Source organism: Sorex araneus, chromosome 1, assembly GCF_027595985.1.
Source record: "Sorex araneus isolate mSorAra2 chromosome 1, mSorAra2.pri, whole genome shotgun sequence".
In the NCBI taxonomy this organism is placed as follows: Eukaryota; Metazoa; Chordata; class Mammalia; order Eulipotyphla; family Soricidae; genus Sorex; species Sorex araneus.
In genome coordinates, this window is record NC_073302.1 from 221,620,957 (window position 1) to 221,643,719 (window position 22,763).

The following is a 22,763-nucleotide window of genomic DNA, read 5'->3' on the forward strand; positions in this document are numbered from 1 at the left end:
TACAGAAAGAGCCCACAGAATGGGAAAGAATATTTACCCAATACCCATCTGATAAGGGATTAATATCCAGGATATACAAGACACTTGTAGAATTGTATAAGAAAAAAACCTCCAACCCCATCAAAAAATGGGGAGAAAAATTGAACAGAAGTTTCCTCAAAAAAGAAATACAAATGGCCAAAAGGCACATGAAAAAATGCTCTACATCCCTAGTCATCAGGGAGATGCAAATCAAAACAACAATGAGATATCATCTCACACCACAGAGACTGACACACATTCAAAAGAACAAAAGCAACCAGTGCTGGCATGGATGTCGGGAATAAGGGACGCTCTTTCACTGTTGGTGGGAATGCCGACTGGTCCAGCCTTTCTGGAAAACAATATGGACAGTCCTTCAAAAACTAGAAATTGAGCTTCCATAGGACCCCGCAATAGCAGTTCTGGGAATATAACCCGAGGATGCAAAAGAGCACAATAGAAATGACAGCTGTACTTATATATTCATTGCAGCACTGTTCACAATAGCCAAAATATGGAAACAACCCAAATGTCCTAAAACAGATGACTGGTTAAAGAAACTTTGGTACCTCTACACAATGGAATACTATGCAGCTGTTAGGAGAGATGAAGTCATGAAATTTGCTTATAAAGGGATAAATATGGAGAGTATCATGCTAAGTGAAATGAGTCAGAAAGAGAGGGACAGACATAGAAGAACTGCACTCATTTGTGGAGTGTAGGGTAGCATCACATGAGGCCGACACCCAAGGACAGTAGATACAAGGGCCAGAGAGATTGCCCCATAGCTGGAAGACTGCTTCATGAGTGGAGGGGAGAAGGCAGATGGAATAGAGAAGGGATCACTAAGAAAATGATGGCTGGAGGAACCATTTGGGATGGGAGATGTGTGCCAAAAGTAGGTAATGGACCAAACATGACCTCCCAGTGTCTGTGTTTCAAACCATAATGCCCAAAAGTAGAGAGAGGGAAAGTATGGGGAATATTTCCTGCTATAGAGGCAGGGGGAGGGTGGTAAAGGGAGGTTATGCCTGGGATATTGGTGGTGAGGAATGTGCACTGATGGAGGGATGGGTGTTTGATCATTGTGAGATTGTAACCTAAACATGAAAGCTTGTAACTATCTCTTGGTGATTCAATAAAATTTAAAAAAAATTTACATTAAAGGTGTACCAGCACCCCAACCACGTGCATGCAATCCCCAGTCACCCCAACACCATCATTAGCAATGTATTAGCAATGAGGAAGGGGGCGGGGGGAGGGATGAAACAACAGGGGTCAGTGCTCCTGCCTCGTTATACCAGGCTTCTCCTGCAGGAGGGAGGCTGCACATTTCATCTTGTCTTGCCCACCGGAGCCCAGAGCAGTTCCAAGGACAACTCTGCAGTCTGGATCTTCGAGCGCCACTAAGGCGGGTCACCTCTCCCCCTCACAGCAGCTACAGGTGTGTGAGCAGTGGGGCCAAGTGGGCACTTTTTGGTGAAAGTCCCAGCATGAAAAACGGGCTCACTCCCAGCAAACAAATGCACAAGCACAACAGCTCGAGTGTGCCCCCTGCCCAGCAAGCATCACAGCCTTCAGCGTGGCAACAGGGAGAGAGCAAGGGGGGTTGCACCAGCTGTCTGCACCAGCCCTGGCCTGCTGGCCAGAACCACATGGCCACACACACCTCCACCCAGAAACCCCGGCAGGACAGGATCACGTTAGTATCACTGACCTGGCTGGTCAGGTAGAAGCAGAAGGGGCTCCCAGGTCCTCTGAACTTTAGTTCTGGGGAGCCTCCCCGTAAGTGTCACCAAATGAGTTTTCCCCACCTAAGGGGGGATGCTGAGAAAACAGCCTCCCGACCGTGTAACAACATGAAAGGAAGCAGGGTATGGTGGCCGCTCCCCAGGAGGGGACACACTGTCTGAGGCCGAGGACAGCCGAGTGGAGATTTGGGGGTGGGTGGATGCTGGCCAGTGAGGGTGGGAGGAGGTGTCAGTGGCTGTGCGCGATCTCACGCCAGATGCCCAGTGCAGTCCTGCCCTCACGCCAGCCGAGAAGGCTGATAGACTGGAAGCTCAACAATCCCCATGGCTCACCTGAGCCTGGAACAATCTCTCTGGGGGCAGAGAGGGGGAAGCAGATGGGGGATGGGGATGGGTGGAGGGGAACCGATTCTGTTCTCTCTCTCTGGTTTTGGGGTACACCCGATGGTGCTCAGGGCTTAATCCTGGTTCTGTGCCCAGGGAACAGTCCTGAGGGTGCTCAGGGGACCATATGTGGTGCTGGGGGGGTGGGGCAGGAGCCAAGTGCACGCATAGCAAGAGCCTTAACCCCTGTACTGTCACTCCAGCTCACAGCGACCTGTTCTCGGAGTCCAGGGAATGAGGGAAGGTTGCACCAAAAGGATGTTGTGGAACTTGGATGATGTGGACAGATTCGAACGGGTAGGAGAAAAATCCACAGAACCCGAGGACTCGTGATTGTGAGGAGGAGGGGTGTTGAGTGTGAACGACAGGGGGGCGGAGGCTAAGGGAGAAGATGAGGAAAAGCCAAGCTTGTCACTTTGGAGGCGCTAAGGAGACGAGCGAGAGCCTCAGCCACTCGGCAGCACTGGGATATGGGAGGCACGGGTGGGGCCTGGGGGTGTGCGCCAAGGCTTTGAGGAACGAGGGGAGATGGCAGAGCGTTATGAAGCCACAGCTGGGGGGTGGAGTGAACAAGGAGTGTGCGGTGGCTCCGAACCAAGCCAGTGAAGGCACTGCCAGGGCGAGTTCCTGGATCTGGGGACTCGGAAGTCATTCGCTGGTGGCTCTAAGTGAGCGCATGTCGGGGTGTCGGGAAGTGACTGTGACGAGAGGAAATCGACCCCCAGATGTGGCTGGCTTAGTAAGAGCCGGGCAATGAAAGGAAGGAGAGGAAAAGGGTGTGAGCTGAGGAAGAGCCTGGGGTAGCTCTTACTTTGTTTTGTTTTTTTAAAGAAAAGAATGAAGGGCATTCACAGTCCAGAACAGAGAGTGCAAACAATGGGGAACAGAAGGCCCCCAAGCAAGCAGGGGGACCAGGTGGTGGGGACAATGACCTTGGACTGAAGGAAAGACACTTCACCCTGACAGCAAAGAAGCCGGGGAACCCTGCCTGCAGCTGTAGGAATTTGGTGGCAGTGAATGAGCTTGGTGACTGCCAGTGGCTGTGAGGTGGGAGGCAAGGGGGCAGGTGTCAGCAGCATGCAGGGGCCAGAGCACAGCACGGGGAGGTCCGAGAGAGGCACTTTCAAGGAGTGAGATGGCCATGGAGGATGGCAGTGGAATGGCCCCCGGTCCACCTGGCCATGACCTTCTGCAGTGCAGTGCAGCGGGCAGCTGGGTATGCCCAGGGGCCCAGCAGGCACACAGGAAGAACGACTATCTCAGGGTATAGTGGGGGTGGGGGGGTGGTGGGAGGAGGGCTCAAGCAGGGGCCACGGAATCTAGGCTGGACGGAGAGGCCAATGCAGGGAAATGACCTGGGGAGGAGAGCCAATGAAAGGGCCTGAAGGAGAGGACGGGGGTGACACTGCAGCCAGGAGCACTCGGGTTATAAAGGTCAGCAGCCTGGCTGCCACGAGGCCCCGCACTCACGGGGAAGCAATGAACGGATGAAAATGGGCTATAAAGTCGGCCACGGATCTGTACCCGGGAAATGGGAAAAGCCCGCAGAGAGAAGAGGGTTAATGGTGATGGAGGCCCCAGGAGTTTGGGATTTAGGCAGCGCATAAGCCAAAGAGTTTGGAGAGTGAAGTTTCTGAGAATCTCACTAGAGCAGCTTCATTCCTACAATGAAGGAGATACGGAGGAGGCCCCCTTGGCCAGAGAAAGGCAGAAGTTACTAAGTACAACTTGGGGTTCAGCCACATCTGACCCGGCCTTAACTGGGACGTCACAATAGCTAGTGTGTGTGGCTGCTTCCTAGCTCTCTGCATGGCACGGTGCTAACACCTGTTTGCGATGATTCCACTCAACTCTCCCAATTCTGAGGCAAATCCCCTGGTGCTTGCACTGCTGGGGGGACCGAGACCTAGCGGGTGAGTAAGCAGAAAGGCAGGTTGGCTCCCCAGGGCTCTTGCATTCTCAGGGCTGGCGAGTCAGGAGTGGGGGTGAAGGCGCTCACCTCACAGGAGCCAAGCCAGTTGGGTCCCCGGCACCACATGGATCCCTGAGCACCACTGGACATGACCCAAACCCACCCCCATATCTTTCTCAGTTGAGACAATACTACTATTCGGCACACTGAATGAACTGGAGAAATGATGGCACTGGACCAGAGATGTGGCTCAAGAGACAGAACACAGGGTGCCTCACTTGGGGCTCCGAGTTACACTTCCCAGCACCACCTGTGTGGCTTCTAGAATAATGGGGGGGAGGGTCCGAGCAATAGTACAGTGGGTAGGGTATTAGCCTTGCACATGGCTGACCCCAGTTCCATCCCTGGCATCCCACGTAGCACCCTGACTACCGCCAGGAGCAGTTTCTGAGTGCAGAACCAGGAGTAACCCTGAGAACCAACAGGTATGACCCCATCCCTCCACCGCACCAAAAGATAACGGAAAAAAAATGGGTCTGAGCAATAGTATAGTGGGTAGGGCATTCATCTTGCATACAGCCAACCCAGGTTCAAACCCTGGCGTCCCATATGGTCCTCTGAGTAGCACCAGGGGTAATTCCTGAGCACAGAGCCAGGAGTGACCTGAGCAGTGCTGGATGTGACCCAACCTCCCTCAAATTCTCCTCCCCGCAAAGGCCCAGTGCCAAGAAAATCATGTTCCCCTAATTTTGAAAGAAGAATCTTGCTTGCACAAAGGAACCCAAGGACCTGGACCCACCTATATTTCTCTGAATGAGCATGCATTCCTTCTCCTTAGTGGAAAAATGGCTTCTGCCTGAGACGCCAAACTCAAAGCAGTATTTATTCCTCCCCATGTCGAACAGAGTGCAGTTGAAAGCTGTTCTCCTCTCCCCCAGGGCCAGGCTGTTTGTGGCCAGCCGAGGGGTCTTTTCCCCAGGGCGTCCAGGGGCCTCCATGGAGACGGCGACCGCTCCCTGGACAAAGGTGCAGGGCGGGGGCATCACCGTCACCTCCACCTCGGACTCACACATGAGTTCAGGCACCATCACTAGTTTGTATCCAAACTTCCGTGCCAGGTCAATGGGCCCCACAGCGGTGATGACTGAGTCTCGGCCAAGCAGCTTCAGAACCACCGTGATGTAGGCCTCAGGGCCCACAGGCGCACAGCCAAACTCCAGCCACTGCGTCTGACACAGCTGCGTGCGCTGGCGGCTTCGGATCTCCAGGGGCTGCCCCCGGCCCACTCTGGCCTCGGGGAGGCTATTGGTGAAGACCACGTCCACCAGGATCTCAGGCATGCCGCTGGGGAAGGTGCACAGTGGCTGACTGGTGGCCAGGCCCACCTGGAAGGTGCCTTCGGCAGCCTGTGATGTCCGGTTCAAGTCCACGTGGAAGACAGGCCACTCCACCCTGAGGGCAGCCCCGCTCTCCCACCAGGGCTCGGCTGTGCCGTTGTCCACACCGTCTGGGGACATCACGAACCAGTAGTCACCAGCTTCCTGGAAGAGGAAGCACTCAAACTCCAGCCTGCCCTGAGAGTCGTTGGTCACCAGGTATTTGGTGGCCACTGTCTGGTTGGTGTTGGCCTCCAGTAACAGGACAGACACATTCCGTAAGGTTCCGTTGGCACCGTCCAGAGACTGGAAGTCCACAGACACGCTGCTGTTGCTCAGTGCTACATGGTCCGGCTTCACCAAGAGGAGGTAGTCAGCTTCCCCCAGCACTGCAATGCAATGGCAGAGCCGGTTACACAAAGGCAAGGCCCAAACCACAGCACACACAGCGCATCCACAGAAACGGCCTCTCAGGCACAGGATGTGCCTGAGATTTGAAAGAAGAATCTAGATTGCTTCTGTCTCTGGCTTCCCAGAGACAAGGGATTCGTGTCTGGGCCATATCTGTGCTAAGCGGGCTCTGTTCTTCCCTCTTCATCTAACATGATGATTTTAAATAACACTTGCACTGATTTCAAATATGCGACAAATACAACACTCGACAAAAGAATGTAGCAGCAAGAGGAATGGACAATCCTCAAGATACAAACCCAGCTCCTAGTGTCAGTCAGATACTGGAGTTTAGGTATTGAGGGAAGATAAATATACCCTGATAAATCTGGTCTGAGTGATACCATACAAGCTACTCTAGAGCCAAGCATCTTAAATTGTGGGTGTGGGCCCTCGAGGGTCATGGTATTGAGCACTGTGGGAAGGCTGGCAATGGTGAAAGGCGTCCGAGTACACGACTGCCAAACAGGAATTCAAATTCAAATACATAATGAATCCAAGGCGTTTCTGCCAGCACTTGCCCGCATTGTATTCCCCAGGCACAAAGGCGTGGACAGGTGGAAAAGGTTTAAGAACACTTGCTCTAGTCTGGAGAGCTTATAATGGAAGACCCTATAATATGCTGCTTCTCCAATAGCCAGTCTAGCACTTTTGTTTTGGGGCCACAGGCAGCGGTGCTCACTCAGGGATCACTCCTGGAAGTGCTCTGGGGACCATATGGGATGCTGGAGACTGAATCCGGGTTGGCTCAAGGCAGAACCCCTACCCACTGCACTATCGCTCCACTCCAGTTGCTAAGTCTAGCACTTCTCACCAGTAAGGAACTAGTGCCCTTGGTCTACAGGAGGAAGACATTTTCAGATTGGTCAAGTATGCTGCATTTTATTCTCATGGGTCATCTGAGGTGTGAGCAAACCTTTGTGACATCACAGTGACTGTTTTGGGGACTCAGAAACAGTCCCCCAAGGCCACAGGAACTGACCCAGAGAGGACGGACACACGGACATTCCGTTAGGATCAATCATCTCTTTTTCAAAAAGACCCCGAGGGCAGCTGAGGGCTGGAAAGAACAGACACACAGGAACCCTTGTTCCTATCTTGAACCTTATCCAAACATATTTAGAAGGAGATGGAGCTGGGCAAAGCAACCGTCAACAGGCCCACGGCTTGTGGAAGAGAGTTCTAGATTTAGGGACTGCAGGGCCCTTTGAGTTTTAAAAACAACACGTGTGGTAAGCATGGCTTTACTGTCCTCATAGTACATAGTTCACAGTACATATCTCACAGTCTATGCAAAATTTGGGCTGGTGGTTTTTAAATATACCCTAATGTATAATCAATTGATGATTATTAGAACCAGCATCGGAAGATAATGGTGCATAAAAGTATTCTGTGGGGCTGGAGTGATAGTACAGCAGGGAGAGCATTTGCCTCGCACATGACCAACCTGGATTCAATCCCCAGCATCCAATATGACCTCTGAGCACCACCAGGAGTTATTCATGAGCACAGAGCCAGGAGTAACCCCTGAGCATCGCTGGGTGCAACCCAAAAAGCAAAAAACAAAATAAAAAAAAAAACACCAGTAATTTGCTTTTAACTGATTTAGTACTTCTGCCATTCCCCATTGACCCATTGAAATAAAAAAAAAATGCAGAACTGAGGGACCAGGATGGAGATTCTTGGGCACCTCTAGGAATGATTCCTGAATGCAGAGCCAGGAGTAGCCCCTGAGCATTGCCAGGTATGGTCCAAAAACTGAAGGAACAAACAGAAAAATATACCATCCCCTACAAATTGTAGTACTTCTGGTTACAAATAGTTTTTTTCCATTAGTAGCTGTGCACTAAACCTCTACACCGTATCCTAGTTTATGTTCATTCAACTTTTATCCATATATTCCAGTAAGGTATTTTGTTTTCAACAATACACAATTTTGTAGGCTTTGTTTAAATGGAATATTTTGATGTCCATATTAACCATTATGAAACTAAGGACACATACAATTGTTTTGAATGATTATATACAAAATTTTATAATTTCTGGGGCTGGAGCGATAGCACAGCGGTTAGGGTATTTGCCTTGCACGTGGCCGACCCGGGTTCGAATCCCAGCATCCCATATGGTACCCTGAGCACGGCCAGGGGTAATTCCTGCGTGCAGATCCAGGAGTAACCCCTGTGCATCGCCAGGTGTGACCCAAAAAGCAAAAAAAGAAAAAAAATTATAATTTCTTGAAAAAATATGTTAACTGTTTTTAATTAGGAATAAATGAATTAAGAAGAAATTAATCACAGTTGGATTCTCCCACAAATTATGTTTAAATGTTTAATAATGATTTACCAGGAAATAAAAGAGAACTCAACATGATGTGCTTGCCCGTAAGTTGTGAAAATGAAAGCCAATTGTTTTTTTTTTTTTTTTTTTTTTTTTTTTTTTTTTTCAGAAGGACTATGCTTTATTTTTTTTTTTAAGTCACAGTCAAATACTGATTAAACCACCATCCCTTCACCAGTGCACCCGTTCCACCACCAAGAACCCCAATACACCCCCCTCCCACCCCTCCCCCCATCTAAGTAGCTGATGATATTCCCATTATTCTCTCTATATATTGAGTACATTTCATATTTCCATACAGAACTCACTATTGTTGATTGGAAATTTTCCCCAACAATCAGGCCTGCTGAATAGGCATCATCTAATAATTTCTCTTCCTTGGCAAAGGTGAAGACTTTGAGTCCGCGCGGCCGCGATAGCGGCCGCGCGGTTTGGGTTTCTAATATTTTAGCTCAGTTCGCAGTCAAAATGGATGGCTGCAAGAGTCTGCTCTGGTGCCAAAATGGGTTAGGAGACCTCAGGATCACAGTCAGTAGGCGGGAGGCTCTGCTTCTCGTGCCGCGGCTCTTGGTTCATCTCTGGGCGGAAGGCGCGCCGGGAACACCTCCCCTCCCAGGATCACCTACAGACTACGTCACTAAAGAAAGTCCTACCTCCTGGTGGAGGGGTCTTAGAGGGTGGCTCTCACCGCGTGGCTGCTGCCGCTGCCGCCATTTTCGCTCAGAAAAATGGGGTGGAGAGGGAAAAAAATCCCTTCCCGGGCTGCACGAGGTTGTAGTTCAGTTCGCAGTCAAAATGCATGGCTGCAAGAGTCTGCTCTGGTGCCAAAATGGGTTAGGAGACCTCAGGATCACAGTCAGTAGGCGGGAGGCTCTGCTTCTCGTGCCGCGGCTCTTGGTTCATCTCTGGGCGGAAGGCGCGCCGGGAACACCTCCCCTCCCAGGATCACCTACAGACTACGTCACTAAAGAAAGTCCTACCTCCTGGTGGAGGGGTCTTAGAGGGGAAAGCCAATTGTTTTTAAAATATTTTTAAGGACTTAGAATATCTGTAAAGTGACATCTGAATCAATAATGCAGAACTTGAAGATGGGGCTGGCTGCAGTGACAGTACAGCAGGTAAAGCGTTTGCCTTGCCCAGGTTCAATCCCCAGCACCTCATAAGGTTCTGACAATTACTGCCAGGAATAACCCCTGGGCACCAACAGGCATGTCCCCGCCCTCAAGGAAAAAAAAAAAGAAACTGAAGAGAATCCAGTTGTACAAACCACGATTTAAAATGTACTGCGCTAGCATGTGGCTCGGTGGCAGAGTGGCCTCCTGGCCTGTGTGAGGTCCTAGGTTCGATCCCCAGTCCTGAAAACAAAATGCACTGCACTGTGGGGTCTTCTCTGCCTCAGACATGATGGCAAAGCCCAGAGCTTTATGAAGCCTCACGCATGCTTCCTCGACACCGACCCAGCACTCAGAACTTTCCCCAGACTCACCACAGTCACAGAGAACCACCAACAATAGATTTGAAAAGTCTTTCAACATTTGTTTCATTCTGATCAGCAAAATCCCAGGTCTTTGGTCTCCTCATGTCCTTTCTCACATCCAATTTGTGAAAAGATTTCCCCCAAAGCACCTGAAATAAAAAACCTAAAAAAAAAAGAAAGAAAGAAAAGATGATTCTGTTCAGTGACATTAATAAAACAGTAAACATGAAATGTCAAAGCAGTCTAAGAATTTACACTTTCCTGGTGGCACTGAAAACAGGACACTGATGTTCCGTGGGAAGAGGTCTTGGTGACAGGCTCCCTTAGAGCTCATCTGTTAAGACCACCGGGGTGCCCGCACCAAGATTCATACCAAGACTGCCTCTGCAGAACATCAAGTGGCACATCGTTTGAAATGCGCCTAATTTCATCAAAGCGAATAGCCAATCTGCATAATATATTTTCACATATCTGCTTGACATTTTATACTGATTTACTTGGTTTTTTTTTGGCCCAACTTTCATTCCACATTATTCAAACCTGCCTTGTTCCCACAAATAGGCTTATTAACACTATCTTTCTTGCATAATTAAAATTTCTTGCACAGCTGACACATTTTTCTCCCTTCTCTTGCACAATCTGCGTTATCTAGGTAGCTTCATTTTTTTTTTTTTTTTTTTTTGATGGGGAAGAGGCAGACCTGGCAGTGCTCAGAGATCTATGGTCAGGGGTCAGGCTTAGCAGGGCTTAGGGGCCATATGTGATGCTGAGATAGAATCGCTGTCGCAGCCACTGCAGGGCCAGTGCCTTAACCTCTCTGCTCTTTCACTAGCCCAAGCCTCATCTTTAACATTCAAGAGCTTAGAAAACTTATCAAACCTTAAAAAAAAAAAAAAGCTAGGCAGAGTATTACAATGAAAGAGGAACTCCAGACAGCTCCGATTCCCCTCGCTGGGGCCTGTGAAGAGAGATAATTAACAATTTGTTCTTGTGTCCAGCCTCCTATGCTTGTTGCTGCGGGTACGGTGGAGAGGGAGAGATGATTTCATGCAGCAATCTTCACAGACCACCTGGGAGGGTGGAAAATTGAGGCTGGCCCGAGGCTTGGCAGGGTGCATGGGCGAAGCACAGACTTTGATAGGAACACACTGTTAGGCAGAGAACAAGATGCAGAGTATTTAAAGTAATCAGAGGGGGGCTGGAGCGATAGCACAGCAGGTAGGGCGTTTGCCTCGCACGCGGCCGACCCAGGGGTCCAATTCCCAGCATCCCATATGGTCCTCTGAGCACTGCCAGGAGTAGTTCCTGAGTGCAGAGCCGGGTATGACCCAAAAAGAAAAAAAAAAAAAAAGTAATCAGCGGGATCACCTGGGGCCCAGGATGGACCCCCCCCACACACACACACACGGCTTCATGCATGCAAGGCAATTGCTTGGCCACTGAGCTGCACCAAGATACACATTTTCTTAATATTCTAATCCCCCTTTTTGTCCAGTTAAAATACTTTAATGACTATGTTCAATATGACATATATTTTTAGATGAGACAGAAATTAACATCATCAAAAGGACTGATTGAAGCAATGGAAAAAATGTTCAGGGGAAAGGAAACTGGTGTTTTCTTTCAATAGGAGTTGGTGGAAGAAATACCACACTTCCTCCAGGGGCATCCAAGATTTGAAGTGCAGTTATGCAGACGACCATGGCTGCCTCCCAGTACCCACAACAAAAAAAGAAAGAAAATTCCATTTGGCTGGGACTCAGCACAGATTGGGCTGTCCTGGAACCGGAGCTGGGAACCTGGCCAGAGACAGCAGGTGACCCTCATCTTATCTCTGAGGAAGTGAAGGCCTGGAGGCAATGAAATCACTTCTCTGGGCCACTGACTCCAGCCCAGGTGGGTACAGGCCCAGCTCCCCAAGCCGAGAGGATTTGCCCCAAATTGCTGGCTTCCCGATTACCTTAAAAAAGCAAGCAAGCAAACAAACAAACAATGGGCTGGAGCGACAGTACAGTGGGAAGGCAGTTGCCTGGCACACAGCTGACCTGGGTTCAAGCCCCGACACCCCACATGGTCCCCTGAGCACTGGCAGATGACCCCCCAAGAAAGAAAGCCAAAACCAAAAAAAAAAAAAAAAAAAACCATCAAAACCAAAAAAAATCCACCTAGAACAGAAAAAACACTAATCACAATTTTATGATTATCATATAATTTCCTTTTTACGAAAAGGATTCATGAAACACAGAATATGGTGTTAATCTATGCTTAGAGTTAAATGGAAACAGAATTATAAAATAAACCAGGCTTCTTGAAAAATCATAATAGGATTTTAAGACATAGCCTCAAGCTTTTGAACATGCTGGGTTTTTACTGGCTCAACCACTTATTTGAGGAAGTTAACACAACACCCAGGGTGGACTGATGGACTAGAGTTCTGGGTTATAAATACTAGCTTTATTTTAAGACAATAGCTTGTTTCTTAAAAAAAAAAAAAAAAAAAAATTCCTCAAGCCACCTCGTAAACTTGCTTGATTTTCTTCCCAACATGTTGTTCCCAAAACTATGACAGTCTACTCAGGAAAGTCTACTAAAGGCTTGAAACTTACTGAGGAAATAAAAGCAGGTATATTTTATATGCATTTAGAACCACTGCCAAATAGCATTTACATGCATACACATTCACAGACAAATTCTGTATGTGGCAGCTAGCAGCAGGGTGTGAACACTGCTCCGCGTTCAGCCCCGTCACACCGACCTGCAACCCCAAAGTGCCAGAGGGAGACGGATCATGAAGTCCAGGGGGAAATGGTCATCAGAGAATGAAAGGGAGGAAGCCCGGCGGCGAGACGCCTCCCTGGCGGTCCACCTGCTCCCGCGTGTGTGCAATGAGGAGACCCCGGTTCCGAAGCAGCGCCGGCTGGACCCGGTTTGCAAACGGCTATTTCTGTCCCCAACCGCGCAGACGCGTCCGGCCCCGCAGCTCAGCCCGGCGACCCAGGACCCCAGGACCCCGCGCCCCCCGCGTCCCCCGCGCCCCGCTTCCCCCGGTCGCAGCGCCCCCAGCCCAGGTCAGCCCTGGGAGTCGGGCCCGCCCTCGCCGGGACCCCGTCCCCCAACGAGGGCCTCCGGGAAATGCCCGTTCTCCGGCTCGGAATGAATCTTCTTCTTTGGGGGAAGAAGCAAACGGGTTCTCCAGGCTCAGCAGTTCAGACCCTCTCGGGTCCGACCGCTGGACTCCAGCCCCGTGTCCGCCCACACCCGCGGCCGGCACAAGGCGGCTCGGGGTAGCCGGACGCCAGCAGGAGCGCGTGCCCCGCGGCGAGGGGGGCGCCCGGGGGTCTCTTACCTCTCGGGCCGGCGGCCGGGCGGGCGAGGCGCGCACAGCATCCCGCGGCCCGGACTGCCCGCGGCCCCGCCCCGGCCCGGTCCGGCCCGCCCCGACGGCGCCCGCAGGGCGGGGCCCGCCGCCCCCCGCCCGGCCGCGCGTCCGCCCCCGAAGCCCGGCCCCAGTGGGCTGGAGGGGCCGGCGGGGCGCGGGCTGGCGGGGGGCGGGCAGCGGGGGCAGGAGGGGCCGGCGGGGTGCGGGGACGTCCCGGCCAGTTCCGCCCGCGCCCAGCACCCGCCCGTCTCCCCGGGACACCGCGGACGCGCGGGAGAAAGCAGTTCGTGCACAAGTGCGAGTTAGCTTTCCTCCCCGGGAGCCTGACTATTTAAAGGAATCAAAAACGTTTAAAAAAGTGAAGTCGAAGCCGCTAGTGCCGACTTTAAGACGGAGAGAGCAGAGTGGCCCCAGCCCCGGCGGCCGCGCTGTCCCCGCGCAGGTGTCGCCGCGCGGACAGGACGGGGGTCGTCGACGAGATCCGAAGAGAAACAAGTGACCGGGAAAAGGTCCAACTTTCGGAAAATGTTGAATGAGTGGGCCCAAAGGGTAGGGCGTTTGCCTTGCACGCGGCGGACCTGGGTTGGATCCCTAGAACCCCACATGCGCCCGCCGCCTCCAGGCCGGCAGGGGTAACCCTTGAGCCCCTCTAGGAGTAAGCCTTGAGCACAGCAAGGTGCGTCCCACCTGCCCCACCTTCCAGGAAAAGGTTGCGTAGTTGCGTTTGTCAAAACTCATTTAGACTAAGATTGACCTGTTTATCTCATCGTAGATTCCATCTCAAATTTCAAAACGAAAAAAATAAAACATTGCAGATCCTTGTCTTTTATTCATTCATTTATTGGGTTTTTGGGGGCCACACCCGTCGGTGATCAGGTCTTAATTCCTGGCAGTGCTCAGGGGACCATGAGTGGTGGTGGGGAGAGATACCCGCTGTACTGCTAAACCAGCCCCTCTTACTGTCTTAAAATGTAGACGTTATTCACTTATTAGATACCAAATTTGCTAAATATAACCCCACTTTGTCAGGTATCTCATGGTAGCAATACTTTTTTTTTCAAAAAGGCTTTAAATTCAGGATCCAAGTTCATTACCAATGAATTATCTAGTCTGATGTCATCAATTTGAATTGATATTCCCTTTATTATTTCAGTTTTGTTTGGGTGTCATACTGGGTGACGCTCTGGGTGTACTGTGCTCTGTGCTCAGGATCACTCCAGTGCGCGAGTGCAAGCCAAGTACTGGGATAGTCTTAGTTTTAAAAATAAAAAAATCAATGGAAAGAAAGGGATTTGAAGTGAAGTCCAAGATCAAGCCCAGTTCTGCCTCTGTAATTTTGGGTAAATAATCCCTAATTTTCCCCAGTGCGAAAACTTACATTTTCCTGTGGTAGTTGAATGATTCCTAGAGTAAACATCTTTCTGTGTTAAATCTTGGCACAATCTCCCCAGAAATTCACACTTGTTTGGAGAGTGGACCTGAAACCAGGCACAAATGGCTGGACTGGTCGTTGTTTTTATTTGTTTGGTTTGGGGTCACACCTGGCCATACACAGGCTTACTCATGGCTTTGCACTCAGGAGTCATTCTCGAAGGACTCAGGGACCACGTGGGGCTCTGGGAAAGACGTGTTGGCCACATGCAAAGCAGGCACCCTACTAGCTGTACCTGCCTAACGCTTGGTTCTTTCTGCCCCAGTTACAATTCTTGCCAAACCCTATCACTGTCTTTACTGGACAGTTGTAAGAATAGTTTATTCTTTTCTAAAAGAAAACAACATAGGCGTGGCGTGGAGGAAGCTTTCTGAAGAAGCAAGGTATGGTGCTGTAGTGAACCAAAGTGAGTCAGTTGTCAAGATATCTTGACTTCTTGCTCTGAATCAGAGACCCAACCAGTGATCTTGTGTATATTTTATAAAACTGCTCTGCAATACTGAGAGGATCCTTTACTTGGAGTGAGTTCTTATTTCCCTTGGTAATTTGCTGCGAAAGGAAAGCTCTGACTCCTGATTATCAGGATACAAAGAACACAAATGACCTACTTTTCATGCTGTAATGTAACAAGTGTGTCGACCTGACATTTCTGGGAAGCTTCCCACATTGGGGATATAGTCCCTGTCACGGAATCTGAATCAGAAGAGCAGATCCCAGGCAGGCCGAACTCTGGCAAGTCTGAATCGAAAGTCTCTTTGAAAAAGGATAAAGGACACAGATTGAGGTCTGCGAGGAAACTTAGATATTGGGGGGGGGGGGGGGGAAATCACACCATCAGTTAATATTGAGTTAAGAATTTTCTGTGTGCAGGGGCTGGAGAGATAGCACAGCGGGTAGGGCGTTTGCCTTGCACGCGGCCGACCCGGGTTCAAATCCCAGCATCCCATATGGTCCCCTGAGCACCGCCAGGGGTAATTCCTGAGTGCAGAGCCAGGAGTAACCCCTGTGCATCGCCAGGTGTGACCCAAAAAGCAAAAAAAAAAAAAAAAAAAAAAAAAGAATTTTCTGTGTGCAATCAGACAGGCCAGAGGGAATTCAAGTTTGTACAATATCCTTGAACTTAAAAGAAACCCACATTTTCTATTCTGACATAAGAACATGAGTTACAGAATAGGATAAAAATCAGTCATGTGCAGAGACTAACAATAATCCTTAGGAAATTTGTACTAGAAATTTAGTACTAGGAAATTGAGTACTAGAAACAGAATTTTCTAAAGCAAATGAAACTGCAAAGTGTGATTTTTAATTATCGGAAATGAGACTGAGGAAGGAAGAAGTAATGAAAAGAAGTCTGTGCGAACCAGGAAACGTGCCCCCACACTGGGAGGGGCATTCCACACACCCCACCTACTAACTTCTGAGGTCTTCTGTGCGTCTCCCTCTAGACGGGCCTCCACACAGCCCCTTTCCTGAACTAGTGGCCCCTTCCAAGGTCTCCCACGACAGGACTCGTAGCCCCTTCATCATACACTCATTCTATCTTCACGTGAGGCTGCTCGTATGTCTATTTTCCCCCAACTAGGTCATCTTCATTAAGGCGAGGATTATATCTTAATTTTTTTGTTTTAAAATTTTAATTTTTCTAGCCGCTCAGTGGCCCACAAAATTTCTCACACAAGATTGATTTGTATGAAAAACCAAGTTTTTTTTAATTGAATTAAATGGCAGATAAAACAGGACCAAATGGACCCATATTATACATATACATCAGAGAGTTCATTTATTCTGTAAATATTTCTTGAATGCTCATGGTGTGCCAGGTCCTAATCTAGGGTCTGAGGGTAACATCACATGAAAATGGCAGCTTTATCAAAGAGCTTACAATCCATCAGATCTATCATAAGGAATGGGATTAGCAATGACTATATAAACATAATCATACACATTGGAAAAAATAAATTTAAATAGTTTATTGGTATAGAAAAGCCTGCTTTTGACATTCAGGTTTTTGTATTATACCTATTACAGTCATACAAAATTCATGACATGGGTCATCCTTTAGGGATTCTAATCCTAACTAAACAGCGAGCTTTATTGGCAACTGAGAGATATTTATCATTTTAAGTATGCTCATCTGCAGTCCCTAAGGCCTACACACTCTGTAAACAGGGACTCTGCTAACCAGAAGTGTGAAATTGCTGGGCAAAGGGGAACCGTCTTTGAAGTACACTAGTATTCGGAGCTGGTCAGTTTGATGAACAGGAACAATAGACTGTGCAGACACGTGAACACAGCTGGCAAATCAACACTGGAACTCATATCAGCAATTAGACACAAGCCAAACACAGTTCATAAGCTATCTCCATTCTTTCAAGATAACTACAGTACTAAAAGTTTGCAGTTGTAAGTATTATAACCAACTCCAGATCATAAAATCTAAAAGAGAAAATGAATGAATTGGCTTATACTAAGGTTTATCATTTCCACACATTTTTAAACAGTATTTTAAAAGAACAAATTATGTAAAAAGCATGTTTTAATTTCGTGATAATTTTACCCTATAACACATTAACTACATTTATCCCAGAAAACAATTTTCACTTGTACAATGTAAATCAATTTTGACAGTCTGTGACTAGAAATATCCCATTATCCCAAAGTTACAGATTTATGCTAGGAACAAAGTTGGGGAAAATAAAAATAATACCAGTGAAAAGCACCAAGAGAGGATGTTTTTGCACATAGGGCCTGACTGGTTCCATATATTTAAATATATAACCTTTACTCAAAGAGACCCAAAAAAATAATTTGACAAAAAAAAGGGATGAAAATATGCATGTGTAGAGGTCTGAAAAAAGCCAAAATGCCCACTAAAAATAAAGTTGGTATTGTCTATTTTTTCCAATGTGACATCTGCAGAACATAGTCATGTCATTTCCCCCCTATTCATGCTAGAGGGGAACCATTATCCTGACTGACTTTCACCTGCTCCTGTGTCCCTGTGGACTGTTTACTGAAGTTCACTGTGAGACAAAAAAAGGAGCTTCTGCTGCCCTGGAAAGAGGATCAGAGGAAGCCCAATGGGAACAAACAGGGAGATCTGAACACGAGACTCTAGCGCTCAGAGAGAAGCCATTCCGGTCCTTTCATGACCTCCAGAATCCTATTTCTAAAAGACAACGAATAAATCTGATATACAGAGAAGAGCCGGGAGGGAGCTGTGGTGTGGTGGTCTGTGGGTGAGTGATGCCAGGAAGGGATGTCTGTGTGTGTATGTGTCATGCCGGGAAGAGTGTGTGTGTGTATGCCTGTGTGTGTGTGTGCATGCCTGCCCACCTGGATCAGATGCAACCCTGCTAGCTTCCCGGTGAGTGCCCCCCATGCACTACGCAGCCAGCAGAGGCAATCTGCCTCCCAAAATCAGAGGACCACTACTCAGGTCTCCCAGAGTAAGTGTGTGGCATTTTCCCTTCATAATACACAGCCAGCACAGTTGCAGTCTGAGAATAAACCCAGCCTGTAACAGTGCAATAAAAAAGCAGCTCAATCTCCCACCACACCAGAGAGGGAAGAGATCCAACCAACACCCATCAGGTTGGGGCCAGAGTGACAGCACAGTGGGTAGGGTGCTGGCCTTGCAGGCAGTCAATCTGGGTTTGATCCCCAGCATCCTGTATGGTCCCCTGAGCACCGCCAGGAGTAATTCCTGAGTGTAGAGCCAGGAGTAACCACAAAGCATCACTGGCTGTGATCCAAAAAGACAAAAACAAAACAAACAAAAACAAAAAACAAACCAAAAAACCAACCCCCAAAACCACACAATTCACTTACCAGCTCTAAGACCTCTTGGATAAGGAACTGAAGAGAGGAAAGGTTGAGGGTGTTTAACAAACTGCAAGAACAATGGTGTCGACAGCCAGTAAAACACAAAATAACAGCAAAAATGAGAAAACTACAAGCAGAAATGACAGACTTCAAGACTTTGGTAGTTGAAAAAGACACTGGAAGGCCCCAGCAGCAGAGTTAACAGCAGCTGACAAAATCAGTGAGCTCCAAGATGAGATGCAGAAAACCGCAAGACAACAGCTGAAGATGGGAAAAAAGCTGCAAAACAAATGAACAGCAGAGGAGAGAACTTTGGGATGAATGCAAGATGAACAGCATAAGAAACACCAGGATCCCAGAGGGTGAGGTGACTCTGTTGAAGAAGTAAAAGTCAAATCATGGTGCAGAAGTTCCCAGAGCTGAAGAGCACGTGCACCCAGATTCAAGAGGCCAGCAGGGAACCAGCTACGAGAGACTCTTCATTACACATCTTACCACTGAGAGTGCACTCTGTTTGCTAATCTATTGCCACACTACTATAAATGAATGCTAAAGAACGTGGAGGTTTTCTGTAATGATCTCAAGCCATTAAATCTAGGTATAGTAGTTCAAGCAATCTTAGTTGCAACTAGGTAAAAATGGAAAAAGAAAGTTTATAGTTTGTCTTTGTAATTTTTTAAAACTCAGTCACAAGAGACTCTGTGTGTATGTGCGTGTGTGAGTGCGCACGCACACGTGTGCAACACACGTTTGCCAGAGCAAACTTAGGAGCAAGTGAACAGAACCTGGAGAGAATTGTGACACAGGCACATTTACACAATGGCCTGAAAGACCTGATCAGTCAGAAGTGGAACTTGCCCTAAATAAACCTGAGGCTGAACACTGGGGGCCGAGGGGTGTGTTACACAACACAGAATCAGTGACAGGTCTGAAGAGAAAGACTAAAGCTTCAGCCACAGCATCCCCATGGCCCAGGAGGAGCTGCTGATAGCCGCTTCTCCCTACGCCGACAGAGATCAGGGCTGCTCTTGCTGCCTGCGGAGGGGCTGTCTGGCTCTGTGGCAGGGGGTTCCTGTCACTTCCCCAGGGGATGCCTGTGGTGTAGCCCTCGGCGCCTAGCTCCGGGGAGTGCCAGAGGGGTCCGCACAGGAGTCTAGGCATACCCTCTTGCTGGGGCCAACGGTCCTTTCAACACAGATTCTGGCTCTTGGATGCTTGGCCCCAAACCATCACTAACTTCTTCTAACCCATCCTCAGAAAAGGAATCTCCTTCTCTGTGAGGTACCCAAGTTTGAGGTAATGGCAACATACTGCACACAGTGTAACGGTAATAGATGAAATCTGGCTACCTATCCACCTTCAAGCAAGTGATCTAAATTCATACCAGCCAGGTTTTGTTACCTCAGCACAACTTTTCAGTAAGACAGTTTCTCCACACAGCTTCTTAATATGTGGGGCAAAGGGAAAAGTATTGTTGAAATACGACAGAAAGAATTACATTTAAAAAAAAAGTACAATTTTTTGGATACACCTAAAGAGGAAGAAAAGGACTTCCACTTTCTACTTTTCCATCCATGGCTTCGAGATAAAAAGAGCACCAAGAATCTTATTAAGTCAGTAGGAGATTCTCCTGACCCTCCACCCACACAACAATCCTTGGGAATTCCAACCTCCCAGTCTGCATTCCCACTTCTGGGCATGTCTGTACAGCTCTTTAGTTCATCCTCCAAATCTAAAGCATTTTTAAAAAACAAAATGGCATAACTGCATTCTTTAAAGACCAGCCACAGATCATCATGACAAAGACATGAGACTATATATACATATATATGTGATATATATGTATGAGACAAAAATTTTTCCTTTTTTTAAAGACACTTTCTTTCCGGTGCTTTATTTGGTCTGTTGTAGACGTGCCGATGACTAACTGCGCAGGCCTGCGGGAGGCACCTCCAAGGCACACAGCCTCCGTGTTCTCTTCCAGTGCTCTTACGCTACTACTCCAGGCACTGCCTGCTTTATTGAAAACCCTCTGAAGCGGAAACATTACATGCAAAAGACATTTTTATAATTCAATGAATTTCAGTCACACCAAAATCAGGATTGAACCTGTCAAACATGCATTGTTTTTCTCCCCACCCCCCTTCTCTACAAAATGGTCAGATTTCAGGGTCAACTTAAAATCCTTATTTCAAGCTGACCTCTTGAAGATCTTATTCAACTCTAGTGTGATTTAAAATTCACATAGGCATCAATTTTTCTGTAATTTCCTATGTTTATCCCTAGTTAGCTTTCGATTTAAGGGAGAAATGAAAAGTTTTATAGTGCAATGTTCCATTAAATTCTTAGTTCATCAGGGTTTACTCTTAGCTCAATGTCACGTAACTTCTACATGATACAAGTAGATGGGCAAGAAATATTTCAAATACAAAACCCTTAACTCTGTGTCATAAATAAATTTGGATAAAACCGCAAGCCTTCCACGGAATCATCTCGGCAAAGATGCCCCATCTTCTCTGCAAGAAGTAACCTGGGAATTGAGAAGGAAAGCCACAATCATATGTCCATCCAGAAACATAAATACAAATGAGACAGAAGAGCAAGGGCCATTATTTACCTTTCTTTAGCAAGGAGGACAGACATTCCTACAAGCTTAGCAAACTCTTCTGAGGTCAGTGATCCTTTCTCTGAAACCTAGCGAACAGATAGCAGAAGAAAATATAATTTAGGACACCTACATACAAATCTAGAGAGAACCCAGATAGTGAAGAGATATCTGAATATCTGTCAAACACTCGGAGCCTGAAAAATCACAGACTAGAGAACACAGTCATGAATATTCAGGATCTCCAGCTATGGCAGGAGGTACAAATATTATTTTTATTTTCTTTTATGCCGAGGACAAGGGCCAGAGAGACCCAGAGAGACACAGAACATTTCAAACATATGGGCCACAAGGAACCATAGTATTACTTAAAAATGTCTCCTACTACAACACAAAGAATTTTTACTACAGAACTAAATCTTCTTTACTAACATGTAATTTTACAAAGGCTGATGACCTCAGAAGAAATACACAACTGGACAAAACATTAATTTGGTTTGTTTGTTTTAGGCCACATCTGGCAGTGCACAGGAATCACTCCTGACAGGGCTCGGGTGACCATAAGAGGTGCCAGTTCAGCTGTGTGTAAGGTAAATGCCTGACCCACTTAACCCACTGTACCCCAGTCCCAAAATATTAATTTGTTAGATGGAATTTACATGCCCCAAGCAGAAACTCTATGTGTGTTGTATGTGCATGCATTGTTTAACATATGTGGGAGAAGCTGGGCACTCGGACCCGAACTCTTCCCAGCATCCAGCAGGCCGTGCATCCTGCCCCAGCTGCTGCCCCTCCAGCGTGGCACAACCCCACAACCTTCCTCTCCCAGGTGTGTGGACCCCTATCGTTGCTCCCTCATCTACTCATCCAAAACACCTTCTAAACCCTTAACCATAAAACCGCACAAACGCTAAGACGTCCATGCGAAGAACTTATTTTCTCTGCACCCCACATTTGAGGCACTAGTTATCCCAGGTCTCACACATACCTATCAACAAGCCACGGCCACTCACAAAGATAGCCTGATCGTAGGGGCCATAACATACAACAACATTAGATAAAACTCCAAAACACAAAGCTCACCATGGTAAAACAACGCAGAACCTCAACAAGCTTAAAGATTGAAGTTGCTAGCCCAGCGGAATCAAATAGCAGCAATGACCTCTATAACCTCAGATAAAGAATTTTTTGTTTTTTTGCTTTTTGGGTCACACCTGGCAATGCACAGGGGTTACTCCTGGCTCTGCACTCAGGAATTACCCCTGGCCATGCTCAGGGGACCATATGGGATGCTGGGATTTGAACCCGGGTCAGCCGCGTGCAAGGCAAACGCCCTACCCACTGTGCTATCTCTCCAGCCCCTCAGATAAAGAATTTTAAGTAGAACTTTTAAGGATGTATAAGAAGCTCAAAGAAGCAACGGAACGCACTGCTGATAAAATACAAGAGGATATGAAAGCAAAGGTGAAGAAAATGCAAACAAAAATGCAAGCAGAAATGACAGACCTAAAAAACTCGGTAGGTGAAATGGAAAACTCAGTGGATGGCCTCAGCAACAGAGTAACAGCTGCTGAGATAGAATCAGTGAACACCAAGATGAGGAGCAGAGACTCTCCAGACAACAGCAGAAAATGAACAAGAACCTCAAAATAAATCAATGATGTCAAGAGAAAATCGGGATGAAGCCAAGAGGAATAACATAAGAATCATTGGAGTCCCAGAGGGACAGAAAGAAAACCCTGATGAAGAAGAAACTGTCAAAGACATCATTATTAAGACATTCAGAGCTAAAGACCACTTGTGATAAGATCCAG

The 22,763-nt window shown here is 47.8% G+C and overlaps 2 protein-coding genes across 2 annotated transcripts in view; both read right to left on the bottom strand.

Moving 5' to 3' along the window:
- Positions 1–13,179, bottom strand: part of THSD1 (thrombospondin type 1 domain containing 1) — a 28,900-nt gene extending 15,721 nt beyond the window's left edge. Inside the window, exons 1-3 of the mRNA XM_055137277.1 lie at positions 13,055–13,179; positions 9,718–9,871; positions 4,868–5,833 (exon numbers count right to left, since the gene is read on the bottom strand). Coding sequence (XP_054993252.1) covers positions 4,868–5,833; positions 9,718–9,775 — 1,024 coding nt within the window. The 5' untranslated portion in view covers positions 9,776–9,871; positions 13,055–13,179. The remainder of the gene's footprint in view (positions 1–4,867; positions 5,834–9,717; positions 9,872–13,054) is intronic.
- A 3,024-nt stretch (positions 13,180–16,203) lies between these two features.
- The window catches only part of VPS36 (vacuolar protein sorting 36 homolog), a 36,909-nt gene continuing 30,349 nt past the window's right edge, over positions 16,204–22,763 (bottom strand). Inside the window, exons 13-14 of the mRNA XM_004619545.2 lie at positions 20,962–21,038; positions 16,204–20,874 (exon numbers count right to left, since the gene is read on the bottom strand). Of these exons, the coding sequence (XP_004619602.2) occupies positions 20,781–20,874; positions 20,962–21,038 (171 nt within the window). The 3' untranslated portion in view covers positions 16,204–20,780. The remainder of the gene's footprint in view (positions 20,875–20,961; positions 21,039–22,763) is intronic.